Source organism: Mizuhopecten yessoensis, unplaced genomic scaffold, assembly GCF_002113885.1.
Source record: "Mizuhopecten yessoensis strain PY_sf001 unplaced genomic scaffold, ASM211388v2 scaffold8233, whole genome shotgun sequence".
NCBI lineage: Eukaryota > Metazoa > Mollusca > Bivalvia > Pectinida > Pectinidae > Mizuhopecten > Mizuhopecten yessoensis.
This window is the reverse complement of record NW_018407445.1, coordinates 140,283-154,082: the sequence shown is the minus strand read 5'-3', so window position 1 is coordinate 154,082 and position 13,800 is coordinate 140,283. Positions and strand designations below refer to the sequence as shown.

The 13,800-nt window shown below is 36.9% G+C and overlaps 1 protein-coding gene across 1 annotated transcript in view; it reads right to left on the bottom strand.

The window, feature by feature from the left end:
- Nucleotides 1-2,292: 2,292 nt before the first annotated feature.
- Nucleotides 2,293-13,800, bottom strand: part of LOC110455515 (malate synthase-like) — a 37,515-nt gene continuing 26,007 nt past the window's right edge. Inside the window, exons 5-15 of the mRNA XM_021505694.1 lie at nucleotides 11,565-11,655; nucleotides 11,164-11,240; nucleotides 8,403-8,513; nucleotides 7,672-7,731; nucleotides 6,736-6,892; nucleotides 6,342-6,543; nucleotides 5,506-5,584; nucleotides 4,883-4,975; nucleotides 3,513-3,585; nucleotides 2,965-3,032; nucleotides 2,293-2,782 (exon numbers count right to left, since the gene is read on the bottom strand). Coding sequence (XP_021361369.1) covers nucleotides 2,498-2,782; nucleotides 2,965-3,032; nucleotides 3,513-3,585; nucleotides 4,883-4,975; nucleotides 5,506-5,584; nucleotides 6,342-6,543; nucleotides 6,736-6,892; nucleotides 7,672-7,731; nucleotides 8,403-8,513; nucleotides 11,164-11,240; nucleotides 11,565-11,655 — 1,296 coding nt within the window. The 3' untranslated portion in view covers nucleotides 2,293-2,497. The remainder of the gene's footprint in view (nucleotides 2,783-2,964; nucleotides 3,033-3,512; nucleotides 3,586-4,882; nucleotides 4,976-5,505; nucleotides 5,585-6,341; nucleotides 6,544-6,735; nucleotides 6,893-7,671; nucleotides 7,732-8,402; nucleotides 8,514-11,163; nucleotides 11,241-11,564; nucleotides 11,656-13,800) is intronic.

Genomic DNA, 13,800 nt, shown 5'->3' with positions numbered 1-13,800 from the left:
TTTTGAACCGATGTCTGGTTTTGCCAATGACATCTCAACCACCTAACTTTTGCTACTTAGCCTTGTAAGATTAAAACAACACTCTTCAAAAGATATTGTATCAACTTTTACTCCACCATCTGATGAATGTTGGCTATTTAAATAGCCTTTCGTCTGTTCCATTGTCAATCCTTCATCTTTTCTAGTCATTGTTATTTCTTTGAAAGTTATTTCCTTAAGATGTACCAGATGGATCTTTTTCAGACTATATATAAAGATTCTCATTGGTTCTTAGATGTGCATGCTTACGATTTTGAGACGGATCAGAAGAACAAGGTGGCTGCCTGAAGGCCATGATATATTATAACATTTGAAAGTTTGTTGTCACTATTTCTCAGGATTTATTGGAGGAAGCTTAATTTCTCCTTACTTTGGCTCCTTTCCTTTCTTGATTGGTAATGTTTCATAGTTAGCTTGATCGAAAAAAAGAAAATGGCCACCAGACAGATATGTCTTGAATTTAACCATTGAGTTTGTTCATCACAATTTCTCATCCAATACCAATCCTTCTCAAAATTCACAAGTATATTCCACCTGTTCCCTTGTTTAACATACTTCATTTTAATCTTGAAGCTGCTTCATCAGAAGAGGAAATTGGCTGCCAGAAACAGAAATCTCTCGCTGTATTATTCTAGTTAATAGGCCACTATGAAAGGAAGATGTCAACCACAGCAGTATAAAGGTTTGATCAAAATTTACCATGTGATGTGATGACTTGGCATGATATCAATCAACCAGATAACAGGAAATGAACTTGGAAAGAGTGGACCATCCAAAAGACCGAGCCTTTCTTACCTTGTGTTTTTCTGGAGAGTATATGAATTCCAAAGGCGTATATGGACCAACATTGATGATCGGATGATTATAGATGAATTTATTCATGGGTGTGTTAACATCAAAAGTGACATCAGTTCTGATGGCTCATCAATTTATCCATAATTATCTAATCATCCATGCTAGTCCATACTTCTTAGGATTTAATTTACTCATATACTACAAGTATCCATGGCAGTAATCATCTGAATTGCACATGACTTTCTACTTACTAGGAATGTTGTGTGTCTCCAACCCCCTAGAGTGAGATCACAGAAAAGACCAAACTTAACATAATAAAGTGAAGATCATATAATGGTGTACAACCAGATCCATAAGGGATCTCTTGTTTATTATTATCCTGGATACTTTGACATATTAACTAGTACAAATACAAAATCAGCATTATTATAACAATTAAAAATAAACAATGCCTGAATTATAACTATTGTTACAACAACAAAAAGATATGGCAAGGATTTCTTGATCCCATGTAAGCACCAATACATCTCAAACGGAAAAAGGGCAACAATACTGATAGAACATGTATGTGAACTTACCAACATTAACTAGGCTATTACCTTTGTCACTTAAAAAAATATTTGTCTCATGTCCTTTTCAAAATAAGTATTCCATAAAATTACATGCAATATATTTTACATATTTGAAAGTAGAAATGATTAAGAAACTTTAGGACCTTTCCATTGCAAAGCCTATGCTTTGCTAATGTCGCTGTCCAGGAATTAAAATGGCTTTTAAGCATCAAACTGAGTGTCCGATTTAAGGGCCGCAAAAGTAAGAAGAAAACAACGGACATAGGAAGTTACATAACTTGACCAGGGAAGTTCAAGGAACTCCCTTTTTGTTGCATCATCATAGTTTGACCCTTTCACCACTGTAGACCACAATGGACTCATCCAGATAAATGGATGGTAGAGTCTACTAAAGTTACCTAGGGGTGAAAGGGTTAGAAATATCTTGAGTGGAAGTTTTCTTTGCAATTCTAACTGATTTAGAGGTATCCTTTACCTTAGACTATGTTTAGAGGTACACCACATTTTGCCTCCATCAATGGGAGTTACATCTGCCTCTAATAGTACCCTGGGATATCAACACTATTTCTCGGGGCCAACCAGGGGTTTTATTTAAAGATTATTGTAACTGATTTTGTTTGAAATTCAATCTGACACTAAAATGATAGACAATCCAATCATTCAAAAAGTTGTTAATGGGAATTGTAATCTGAGTAAACCGTAGCTTTTCTAAGTGACCATCTATAAAAGTTCAACATCAAGCTGGTTCAAACATCAGCTTCTTTTTTCTGAACACAGTCGTGATTAATATATGTATAAAAATGTAAACTATATATATAATAAAAAGAACATAATGTATATTGAATATCAAAATTATCTAAATATATATAACAAATAACAATAGGTTATGTAAGTGTTCTGTGTCTCGATAACATATAACAATATATACATATATATATTCATCTGCTTAAAACAACATACCGTGTATAAGTTTTGTAAGGTATAATAACTCGACAGAGTCATTCACAAAGTAGAAGGAATACACTTTCAAAATAAGGTCACAAAGGACAACCAGTACTTGTATACCTTTAAAGAAGACAGCCAATTTTAAATCAATTCAGTTTCACAGAGTTTGTTTGATGGAAGCTGAGCCAAGTATGATTCAAACTCAGGTAGGTGGTGATGAATTCTGGGAATTCTCTCTTTGTGACGATTTCTAGGAACATCTGTGCTGCTGTCTGAAGTCTGCTGTAGTCGGCCTGGGATAGCTTGCCCCTGGCTCTCATCCCCGACAGCTCATCTCTGACAACTCCACCTGCGACAGACTGTACCATCACCAAGGTGATCACCTTGCCATCTTCTTCCAAAGTTGCCTGGTGACGGATACACTGCCAGACCTTGGAACAAACAAACATGTTCAGGACTAGGGTTACACAGTTGCCTCAGCAGTAATGCAAACAAGTACCAAGATTTTAAAGTAGTTTATATGTAGCAAGATTTAAAAGACACAAAATGTAAGAACCGTTCATGCTAATCTGTTATTAATGTACTGACATTGAGGCTTAAAAAGCTTTGGTACCTGTGACCTTGATATTTCTGCTGTGGCTGAGTCCTCTATTGCTCCCTTCAGCCTGAAGTGACCTTGACCTGTATCAACATGATGTAGAATATCATAGTACTATGAAAAGTATCAAATTGTTAAGTACTGTGGAAAATTATATAACCACACTAAATCCGTAGAACCATTGGGATAAACATTCAAGCAGGAAAGAAGGGACATGTACCCTCTAAACCTTCTATAACTTTGCCTCCAACTAATACACAATGTAATCAAATCAGGATTGAAAATAAACTACAGATGTGCAATTATTTTAAGATCCTCTTAAGCAGGAGTGAAACCTAGCAGCTTAGTAAGATTTATGTGTACATGTACAACTCCGATCAAAGGGGCTGAATCTCCACTGTGACTTAGAAGCACAGTGAAATACATTTATTCATTTCCTATTAAACTCTTTAGAACTCGGCTCAGACCAAAGTACATAGAATCATACCCAGTCATACACTATACTAGATTATAGTCAAGAATTTAACAGAAATGATCTATCTGCCTTTATAAGCTAGTCGTACCTTTCAGCCAGCTGTCAATGAAGAGTATCCCAACAGTAATGTTGTGCTTCAGTCCACTGCGTGTGACTCCACCCTGAAGAAAGAACAAACAGGTCCAGGTCTTTTTGTCTAAGATGCCAATTATCTCTACATGACTGTTCAAAAATAACTGCTATCTGAATATGATAACTGATCCCCTGCCTTGCATTTGGTAATTTACTGTCTAGATACGATTACTGATACCCCACCTTCTGATCACTGATCCCCCACCTTCTACTCAGTGACTTACTGTCTGGATATGATTACTGATCCCCCTCCTTCTACTCATTGACTTACTGTTTGGATATGATAACTGATCCCCCGCCTTGCATTTGGTAATTTACTGTCTAGATATGATTACTGATACCCCGCCTTCTGATTACTGATCCCCCACCTTCCACTCAGTGACTTACGGTCTGGATATGATTACTGATCCCCCGCCTTGCATTTGGTAATTTACTGTCTAGATATGATTACTGATACCCCACCTTCTGATTACTGATCCCCCACCTTCTACTCATTGACTTACTGTCTGGATATGATAACTGATCCCCTGCCTTGCATTTGGTAAGTTACTGTCTGGATACGATTACTGATCCCCCACCTTCCAATCAGTGAGTTACAGTCTGGATATGATAACTTATCCCCCCTTCCACTCCCGTGTCTTACTGTATACGGAATATGATCTTTATACAGACTGGATATGATAATTAATCCCCCACCTTCTGTTCAGTGACTTACAGACTGGATATGATCATTAATCACCCACCTTCTGTTCAGTGACTTACAGACTGGATATGATCATTAATCACCCACCTTCTGTTCAGTGACTTACAGACTGGATATGATCATTAATCACCCACCTTCTGTTCAGTGACTTACAGACTGGATATGATCATTAATCACCCACCTTCTGTTCAGTGACTTACAGACTGGATATGATCATTAATCACCCACCTTCTGTTCAGTGACTTACAGACTGGATATGATCATTAATCCCCCACCTTCTGTTCAGTGACTTACAGACTGGATATGATCATTAATCCCCCACCTAATGTTCAGTGACTTACAGACTGGATATGATCATTAATTCCCCACCTAATGTTCAGTGACTTACAGACTGGATATGATCAATAATCCCCCACCTTCTGTTCAGTGACTTACAGACTGGATATGATAAGTAATCCCCCACCTTCTGTTAAGTGACTTACAGACTGGATATGATCATTAATTCCCCACCTAATGTTCAGTGACTTACAGATTTGATATGATCATTAATCCCCCACCTAATGTTCAGTGACTTACAGACTGGATATGATCATTAATTCCCCACCTGATGTTCAGTGACTTACAGTGGGCATGAGGAGGAGATCTGTCGCTGTGATGGCCACCTCACCTCTCAACACATGATACTGATTCTCTCCAGGTGTTAGCTCCTTAAAAAGCTGCAAATATAACATAGGAATCCAAGCATACTCCTCCAAATACATTGATAGTACAGTAGCTGTGCCAATGTGACATCACAGGGGACTGAATATATGGCTAGGTATAACAGCATAAACCTTGCACAGACTTAAATCTCCACAAACCCCATATTTGGGGCCTTAAATCAGGTTTTACTGTACAGAGCTTTAAATCCTAGTTTTTTGAACTAGTATCCCACTATTTTGCAGCATCTTATTTACTTATTACTTACTACCACTTTGGAATAAAATACCTGGCCCAAGTTTTATTAAGATCAAGTTAGAGAAAATTACCTCTGCTGATGATGATTCCCTTACTCCAGCAATATTTTCTAATGTGAATACTTAAGTTATGAAATTTGTATCAGCAACATTTGTGAAACTGGGACCAGTAACTATACCAGTTTTATAACAGCCAAACAAAACATTTGATGATAGGTACAGAATATGGCCTTATAGGTGCTACATCTCTACTTAACATGACAGATCTCGGTACCTCACAGCTTTATTACCTTCTGCATGGGTTCGACAAGACGGACGTCGTACACCATGAATCCATCCACGCCCGCTCTGATCTCCTTCCCTTTTCCTCTGTGATATAAATTCAATAAAGTAAGCTATAATCTGTGTCACAATTAATCACGTTAACATTCTAGTTCATTTAAGACCTTGGATCGGACATTCTAGTTTATTTAAGAACTTGGATCGGACATTCTAGTTCATTTAAGACCTTGGATCGGTCAATCAAAATGATACACACAAGCAAGCTTCAAACATACAGTAGTAGGGTTATCTAATAATCAGCTATTAAATGAACACAATTTGGTATAGCCATATTTGACAAATAATAAAAGCTGACAATCAATTGCCTATTCAATTTATAGTTGTCAGTAAGACTGATTAAAATTTTAAAAATGTGAAAACAACAACAACAGAAGAGAAATAAACATTAACAGTATGAGGAATATGGAGGCCCTTGATATAATTCTCATTTTGCAGTATGTATTTTTCAAAATTGTTGCTTAGACACAAGAAGGAATATAAAGGGGAAATGAGGCAGCAAATCAGTCTGTTAATTGCTATTAGTGTACTAGAAAGAGAATAGGGAGGCCCTAGACATGGATCTCTTCTCAATATTTTCTTTCAGTGTCTTTAACTTACAAGAAAGAGAAAAGTGAGGCCAAAGGTAGAATATATTTACAATGCTTTCCTGTTCAGGGAATAAACTGTCATTAATTTGACACAGAGACTATATGCTATCTGTTTGTATAGGATGCTCCCTATATTAATATCATTACACTGGCATGTGGAGATAATGGAGAGAAGGTAAGGTAAAACTACAACACACTGTTTGACAGTTTGTAAAACATTTCCATATTCCACACTTGTAGCTGTCGAGTTGGGAAGCAAGGATGCAGCCATTCCCCCTGTTGCTGGGCAACCACGGCGATGACAGGTTTCAACTACCAAGTCCATGTAACTCTTGAGGAAGTGTCTGTCCATGGAAACATACTTGTTTCTGTCTGGCAGGAGAAAAGCCTTCCTGCATCCTGTAACACAGACCTGGGTGATCAACATTGAGGTCAAACTCCAGTTTTTTGTAAAAACAAAAAATCATGCCGTTGATCTGTGATCAAAATAGTTGCTGAATCTTTTGTTGTTATAGATATTCAAGTTGTAATAATAAAGTTTGTTTGTAAAAAAACAACAAAAAACGTTTAATAACATAAACAATATATTACCAAACTTGTTGATGAATGACGCTGAGTAATCCCAAATCCCACAGTTCAGTCCTGCACTGTGATCTTGTAATTCATAGAGAATCTCCTCCATCTCAAAGGAGGCCAGGACATTCTCAATCAGAACACAGGCCTTCACACATCCGTGGGGCAGTCCTAACTGTACAAGGTAACATATAAAATATCTTAGACCATTACACATCTGTGGGGCAGTCCTAACTGTACAAGGTAACACAACATATCTTAGACCATTACACATCCGTGGGACAGTCCTAACTGTACAAGATAACACAAAATATCTTAGACCATTACACATCCGTGGGGTAGTCCTAACTGTACAAGGTAACACAACATATCTTAGACCATTACACATCCGTGGGGCAGTCCTAACTGTACAAGGTAACACAACATATCTTAGACCATTACACATCCGTGGGGTAGTCCTAACTGTACAAGGTAACACAACATATCTTAGACCATTACACATCTGTGGGGCAGTCCTAACTGTACAAGGTAACACAACATATCTTAGACCATTACACATCCGTGGGGCAGTCCTAACTGTACAAGGTAACACAAAATATCTTAGACCTTTACACATTGTCTAGACCTTACTGAACAAGGTAACACAAAATATCTTAAATCATTGAAGTGTGTCATGCTTGAGGGCAAAATGTATCCAGTTTCTGAGAAGGCAATGCACGTTTGTATTTCATATTATATTGTGTAATCTAACCAATCGGAATGAAATATCTCTTTATGTGGAATAATAAAACACACATCCATGTACCCTAATTGGTAAAAAATGATAATTATTATTGAAAAATGTTATGCAGTAATGATGTCAAAAAACTTCCCCACTTAAAACTCAATATCCCTACTTCAAAACACAAATCCCCCTATGTTGTAATCTGTTGTCATCACATGTAGGTTGCTTGCCTGTTTTTCTGTCCAGGTGAATATTTGATTCCACACATGAGCTTCCTGTCTGCCTTCAAGCTGCGAATTAAAACTGTACAGCTGTACAAATGATAGTGGTTTTATAAAAAGACAACAGCTCTGAAATAGAAACCTTAATATTCCAGCATGTAGCTGTAAACAACACCTCATCATATCAATACCAACAGTACGTAGAACATCATTTTGATGGGCTGGTAGAAGCTATGACTTTTAAATTGACATCTATTTTTGACCTTTGACTACCAATTCGGTTCTGATGAAGCACATGATGCTTCATTACTTCAGTATGTAAGAAGCCATTGGCAGATATTACCTTTGACAAGTAAATCACCTGTAACGGCAGGTAATGATCCCTTATACAGGTAAATTGCAATACCTTAGACAGGTAAATAACACTACTTTGGACAGGTAAATCACACTACCTTATATAGGTGAATCACACTATATTGTACAGGTAAATTGCAGTACCTTCAGGACAGGTAAATCACACTACTTTGGACAGCAGGTAAATAACACTACCTTATACAGGTGAATCACACTACATTGTACAGGTAAATCACACTACATTGTACACATTGTACAGGTAAATCACACTACCTTGGACAGGTAAATCAGTAACATTGTACAGGTAAATCACACCACCTTTGACAGGTAAATCAGTAACATTGTACAGGTAAATCACACCACCTTTGACAGGTAACTTATACTACCTTGGACAGGTAAAAGTATGGACCACTTTTATTGTTTAACAGGTGTTGGGCATTGTGGAACATCAGCAATCCAAAGTCAAACAAGGGCCCAGGGATCTGCTTCCCACTGACCTGTGGACAAACAAGATATATAACATCAGGATATTATAAGACTCTTTCATGCCCAGGGGTGTACCCGGGGGGTTTCAAATTTAAAATCCAGAGGGTGGAATTTCCCTATCCTACATCCTTGGGCATGAAAGAGTATTTTTCTCTCATTCCAACCACCAGAATAAGCCCAGAAACCATGAAAATGCATTTGGACTGGCCACAATTTTGAAAATATCAATTTTTCCCCTGAGCTTTTTGGACGAAAACGAATCAGCCAGCCAGATTAAACATATCTCATATTTGCAAACAAAGTTTGCACAGAAAAAATCATCACATTTTTCTAACGTGTACGGTAAATATATCGCAAAAGGTTTTAATTTCATCACGTCGCCTTTTCCACATTGCGGCATCGGAGAGTTCCAAATTTGTGACGTCACGTCAATGTTGAGCCATTGTGACATCACGTTACGTGAAATGGGGTGTAAGATAGAAATTACCTACACCCTTCTCTTACCCGGGACAGCTCTATCTTACACACAGGGAAATGAGAAAAAAGCTATAACTTAAACACTTTACCTGGAATTTGCTATATAGAGCTGTTTTCCTATTATTTAATGTTATCTGATCATTTAGAATCAGTAGGTCTTTAAATTGAGAATTTGTGTGTATCATCAGCATATTAATCAAGTCCTAATTAGATTTCTTTAATTTGTATTACAAATTCTGACAAGAAATTCACAAGTATATTACAGTGTTCTAATTAAAAGCTGGTTGCAAGCAAAGTAGCCTGCTATCCATCAACTTTGAACCTGCTATATTTTAAGGACATGTATAGGTCAACATTAACCCAGTCATATTTGAACCTTACCAAATCAAATACTGGGAAAGTCTAGTTTAGATTAGGAGTGAATCAGTAAAAGCCTGTCAACATTCAACAAATACATATGAAAGTAAGGGTGATACTTGTTACAATAAGGAGATACATATTAGAGTAACAGAGATACATTTTATAGTGAGAGGATATACCTGCTACATGTAAGGGGATACATGTTAGAGTAACAGAGATACATTTTATAGTAAGAGGATATACCTGCTACATGTAAGGGGATACATGTTATAGTAAGGGAGATACATCTCATATTAAGAGGATACATGTTACAATAAGGAGATACATGTTATATTATAAGGTGATAATCGTGGTTAAGAAGCAGGATCCGGGATTAGCCTTTGTTTATTTACAACAGTCACCAACCCTCTGTCAGTGGACATATATATAATGCCTCTATCCTGCACGCCTCAGTACACAACACTTCATCAATAAGTGAACAAAGCGAACACATACTCATATTTTAAAATATGTACAGCTGAGCAATAGTTAAAACCAAACTCCTATCCCTTCTTTATATTCAGTCATTGTGTTTATTTTTCACTTTATTTACGACATGTATGATATTATCGAAGAATTAATTTGAAAATACGGGTCAAAATACGTAACGAAAGAACTTTGTTTGCAACATTTGTATTCTGTAATGCAATAAATTGATCATGTTCCCAAAATGAAAATCCCTCATCACACATTGTTTTATAGAGCATAAGCTCCTTTCTACTAAAACAAAGGCCCCCATAAAATAGTATAAAAGCACTTTCAAAGAACATGCATAGTTTATATAAGTGCCTCTATTACACAAGGCATAAGCATAAATATCTCATTGTGTACTTCAGGTCAAATCTTCTAGAATATGTGGTTTCAAGCTTAAGGTAAAGGGCACCACTGCATTAGTTCTTATCACAAAGAAGAGTTTCATTCAGAGTTTCTTCCCTTATATACACAAGTGTAATAGGAAAGAGAGTAGTGCACTTCAGCTGAGGAAAGAATTTGTGACCCCCAGCCCCCCCCCCCCCTCCAAGTCTGTTGCTCTTCCGCTGAGCTAGTGCATAGCTATAGAAGACAACCGTAATCCTATCATAATTAATTTAAATCTGCCACACTATTCCCTCTCCAACACGACAACAACCCAGGCTCTAACTTACTGTTACCAAAGGGAGGGCAACAGACACCAATTGTGACAAGGAAGATAGTGCTTCCATTGGGGATGGATCCAGCAATGCACAGATTCCAAGTCTGTCACTCTACCAGTTGGGTACTAGAGGGAAATTCACTCTAGCACAAAGGTATAAGTGATCACAAAGAGTTTTTTCTGGCTTCGAGTGACTCCCTTTGTCAAGGCTTTTATCACTAAATGTTCAATGTTTTTTTTGTTTTTTTTCAAGTTGCCCTTTAGACCCATTTTGATGATGATATGCATTTATTGTTCCTGTTTAGCAACATTGGTAAACTGTAGGATTGCCAGTGTAAAGGTCCTGAGTTTGACTCTTTCAAGTTTTCCTTTTTTTTTTTACATCTTTTTTTATATATTCAGACTTCAAAACATCTATATGGTTAGTGAGATTTGGTTTATATGGCATATTTATGGACTTGAAAACATATTTAAATTTAGTGATATAGTAATGAAACATTTCGAATAACTTGATGTTACCATTTATGTTAAACTTGAACAAAGTCTAATATTGCCTTAACACAGCAAAGGATCAGGGTCTGTGGGGAAACCTGAAACACACAAAGCTTTACTCTGGGCCCAAGCATTAAGAGTACATGTGTAATATACCCTACCAATACATTGGGTTCCACCATGTTCCAGGCTCTGGGTCTCATCATGATCACAGGAAGACGATCAATCGCCGCTACACCTATACAGGGCAGAGTCAGTCTACACAGTACACACAAGATACCTACCAAGTTCTCACCAACAAAATGAGAGTCATTGAAGGTCAAAATGCAGGTCAAATCTTTTAAGTGCTGGTCATTTCAGTATGTTAAACATTTCAAAGTCATCAAAATCAGTACCTAGTAATGGCATCTGGACTTTTTTTGGTGAAAAATTTAAGTTTGCCATTTCTAAAATTTAAAGCTTTAAAAAGGTGATTTTTAAACATTTCCGTTGGTGAGCTAAGTGGTGCATTTACAGGAGATTCCAAAATACACTACAGTGTGCATTTTCTATAATGACTTACCTGGAATCTGTCCATGTACTGCCCGGTAGACATTGTATAATCCTCCCAGCTGATTGGTCCAGGTGGGGCAGTGACCATCATCAAAGTCAGTCTGTTAAACAAAAATACACCAATTTACATATCCTCACATTAGGCATGAGGTAACCTTCTGCATATTGGGAATGAGGTAAATGCCCTTTTACTGTATAGTTTCCTCACATTGGTAAAGAGGTACATCATACGATCTAAGTATCCTCTGATTAGAAACGAGGTAAGCTGCCTCTAATACTCAGAATGAGGTAAGCTTCAGCATATTTGGAATGAGGCATCTAAGTTTATCTCAACAGGAATGAGGTAAGCTTCCTCAAAGTTAGAATAAGTAAGCTCTTTCACCATGGAAATGAGGTTGACTTCATTAATTGGGAATGGAGTAATTAAATATGCACACATTGGTTTGCTTAACAAGATATTCCAGATAGATCTTGCCACCCACCTTCATACGATCTGATTGATTTCTTTTATATAAGTTTGATCTTTATTCTTCTCTGATTTATTGGATTTAATCATGTCAACAATAAGCAAAATAAATCATGTAGTTAGTAGTAAGCAATACCCATCACCCTGCATACCCAAAGGTAACCACACTCGGGGCGAAGTGCCCCACCGATCTACCCATCTATAACTCATACGATCTACCCATCTATAACTCATACGATCTACCCATCTATAACTCATACGGCGTTGGCTTTGCTACATTGATTTGATGTAGTAAGTTTTGTAACTTAGTAACTTATTATTGCTTTGTAAATTGACATTGTCCTTTTAAAGTAAGGTTGTCTTTTCAGCTCTTTGACTTGTGTGGAAAGGAGAAAAAGAGAACTGGCTTATTTCTGGCATCCATCATTTTCATTGTGTTGTGTTCAAAATGAAATACAGGAAGAACAGGAAAAATTTACAAATTTACTTGTTGAATTATGAGAAAGATCTTTACATCCTGAAAAACATAAATTACAAATTTCAATGGTCAAGTTCAAAATGTCTGCCTAGTGGTCATCTTTTTGTTGACAGCTATCAAGCTGAAAATGAGCCTGTACAACTGATTACGACCCAAATGGAGACTGGATAGGAACCGTACATAACTATGACGTACACACACAAAAAAGACAACATGTTTATCGATAAGAACAGAAATAGACATTTAGCGTAGACAAAAGGTCAGAGAATACAATGTGTTCGAATAGTCAACCAGCTTTAAAGTAAATCAGAGATTATTTTAATAACTGTGAACTGTTCTGCATTGAATTCAAGCTTCATGGGAGTTCCAACAGTTTTTTTCTCCATTTTTTCCATTTATCCAGAAATTTGATTTAATTTACTGTTTATGTTGTATTTCTGAATATTGTAACTTTCTTTTATTGTATTAATGAGAGCCCTGGTAGATGATGGTGTCTGTAGACATCTAGCTTTATATATGTACCACTTTATTGTATTAATGAGAGCCCTGGTATATAAGGGTGCCTGTATACATCTAGCTTTATATATGTTCCACTTTATTGTATCAATGAGAGCCCTGGTGGATAAGGGTGCCTGTATACATCTAGCTTTATAATGTACCACTTTATTATATTAATGAGAGCCCTGGTAGATAAGGGTGCCTGTAGACATCTAGCATTATATATGTACCACTTTATTGTATTTATGAGAGCCCTGGTAGATAAGGGTGCCTGTAGACATCTAGCTTTATATATGTACCACTTTATTGTACTAATGAGAGCCCTGGTGGATAAGGGTGCCTGCAGACATCTAGCTTTATATATGTACCACTTTATTGTACTAATGAGAGCCCTAGTGGATAGGGTGCCTGTAGACATCTAGCTTTATATATGTACCACTTTATTGTATTAATGAGAGCCCAGGCAGATAAGGGTGGCTGTAGACATCTAGCTTTATATATGTACCACTTTATTGTATTAATGACAGCCCTGGTAGATAAGGGTGCCTGTAGACACCTAGCTTTATGTATGTACTACTTTATTGTATTAATGAGAGCTCTGGTAGATAAGGGTGCCTGTAGTCATCTAGCTTTATATATGTACCACTTTATTGTATTAATGACAGCCCTGGTAGATAAGGGTGCCTGTAGACACCTAGCTTTATGTATGTACTACTTTATTGTATTAATGAGAGCTCTGGTAGATAAGGGTGCCTGTAGTCATCTAGCTTTATATATGTACCACTTTATTGTATTAATGACAGC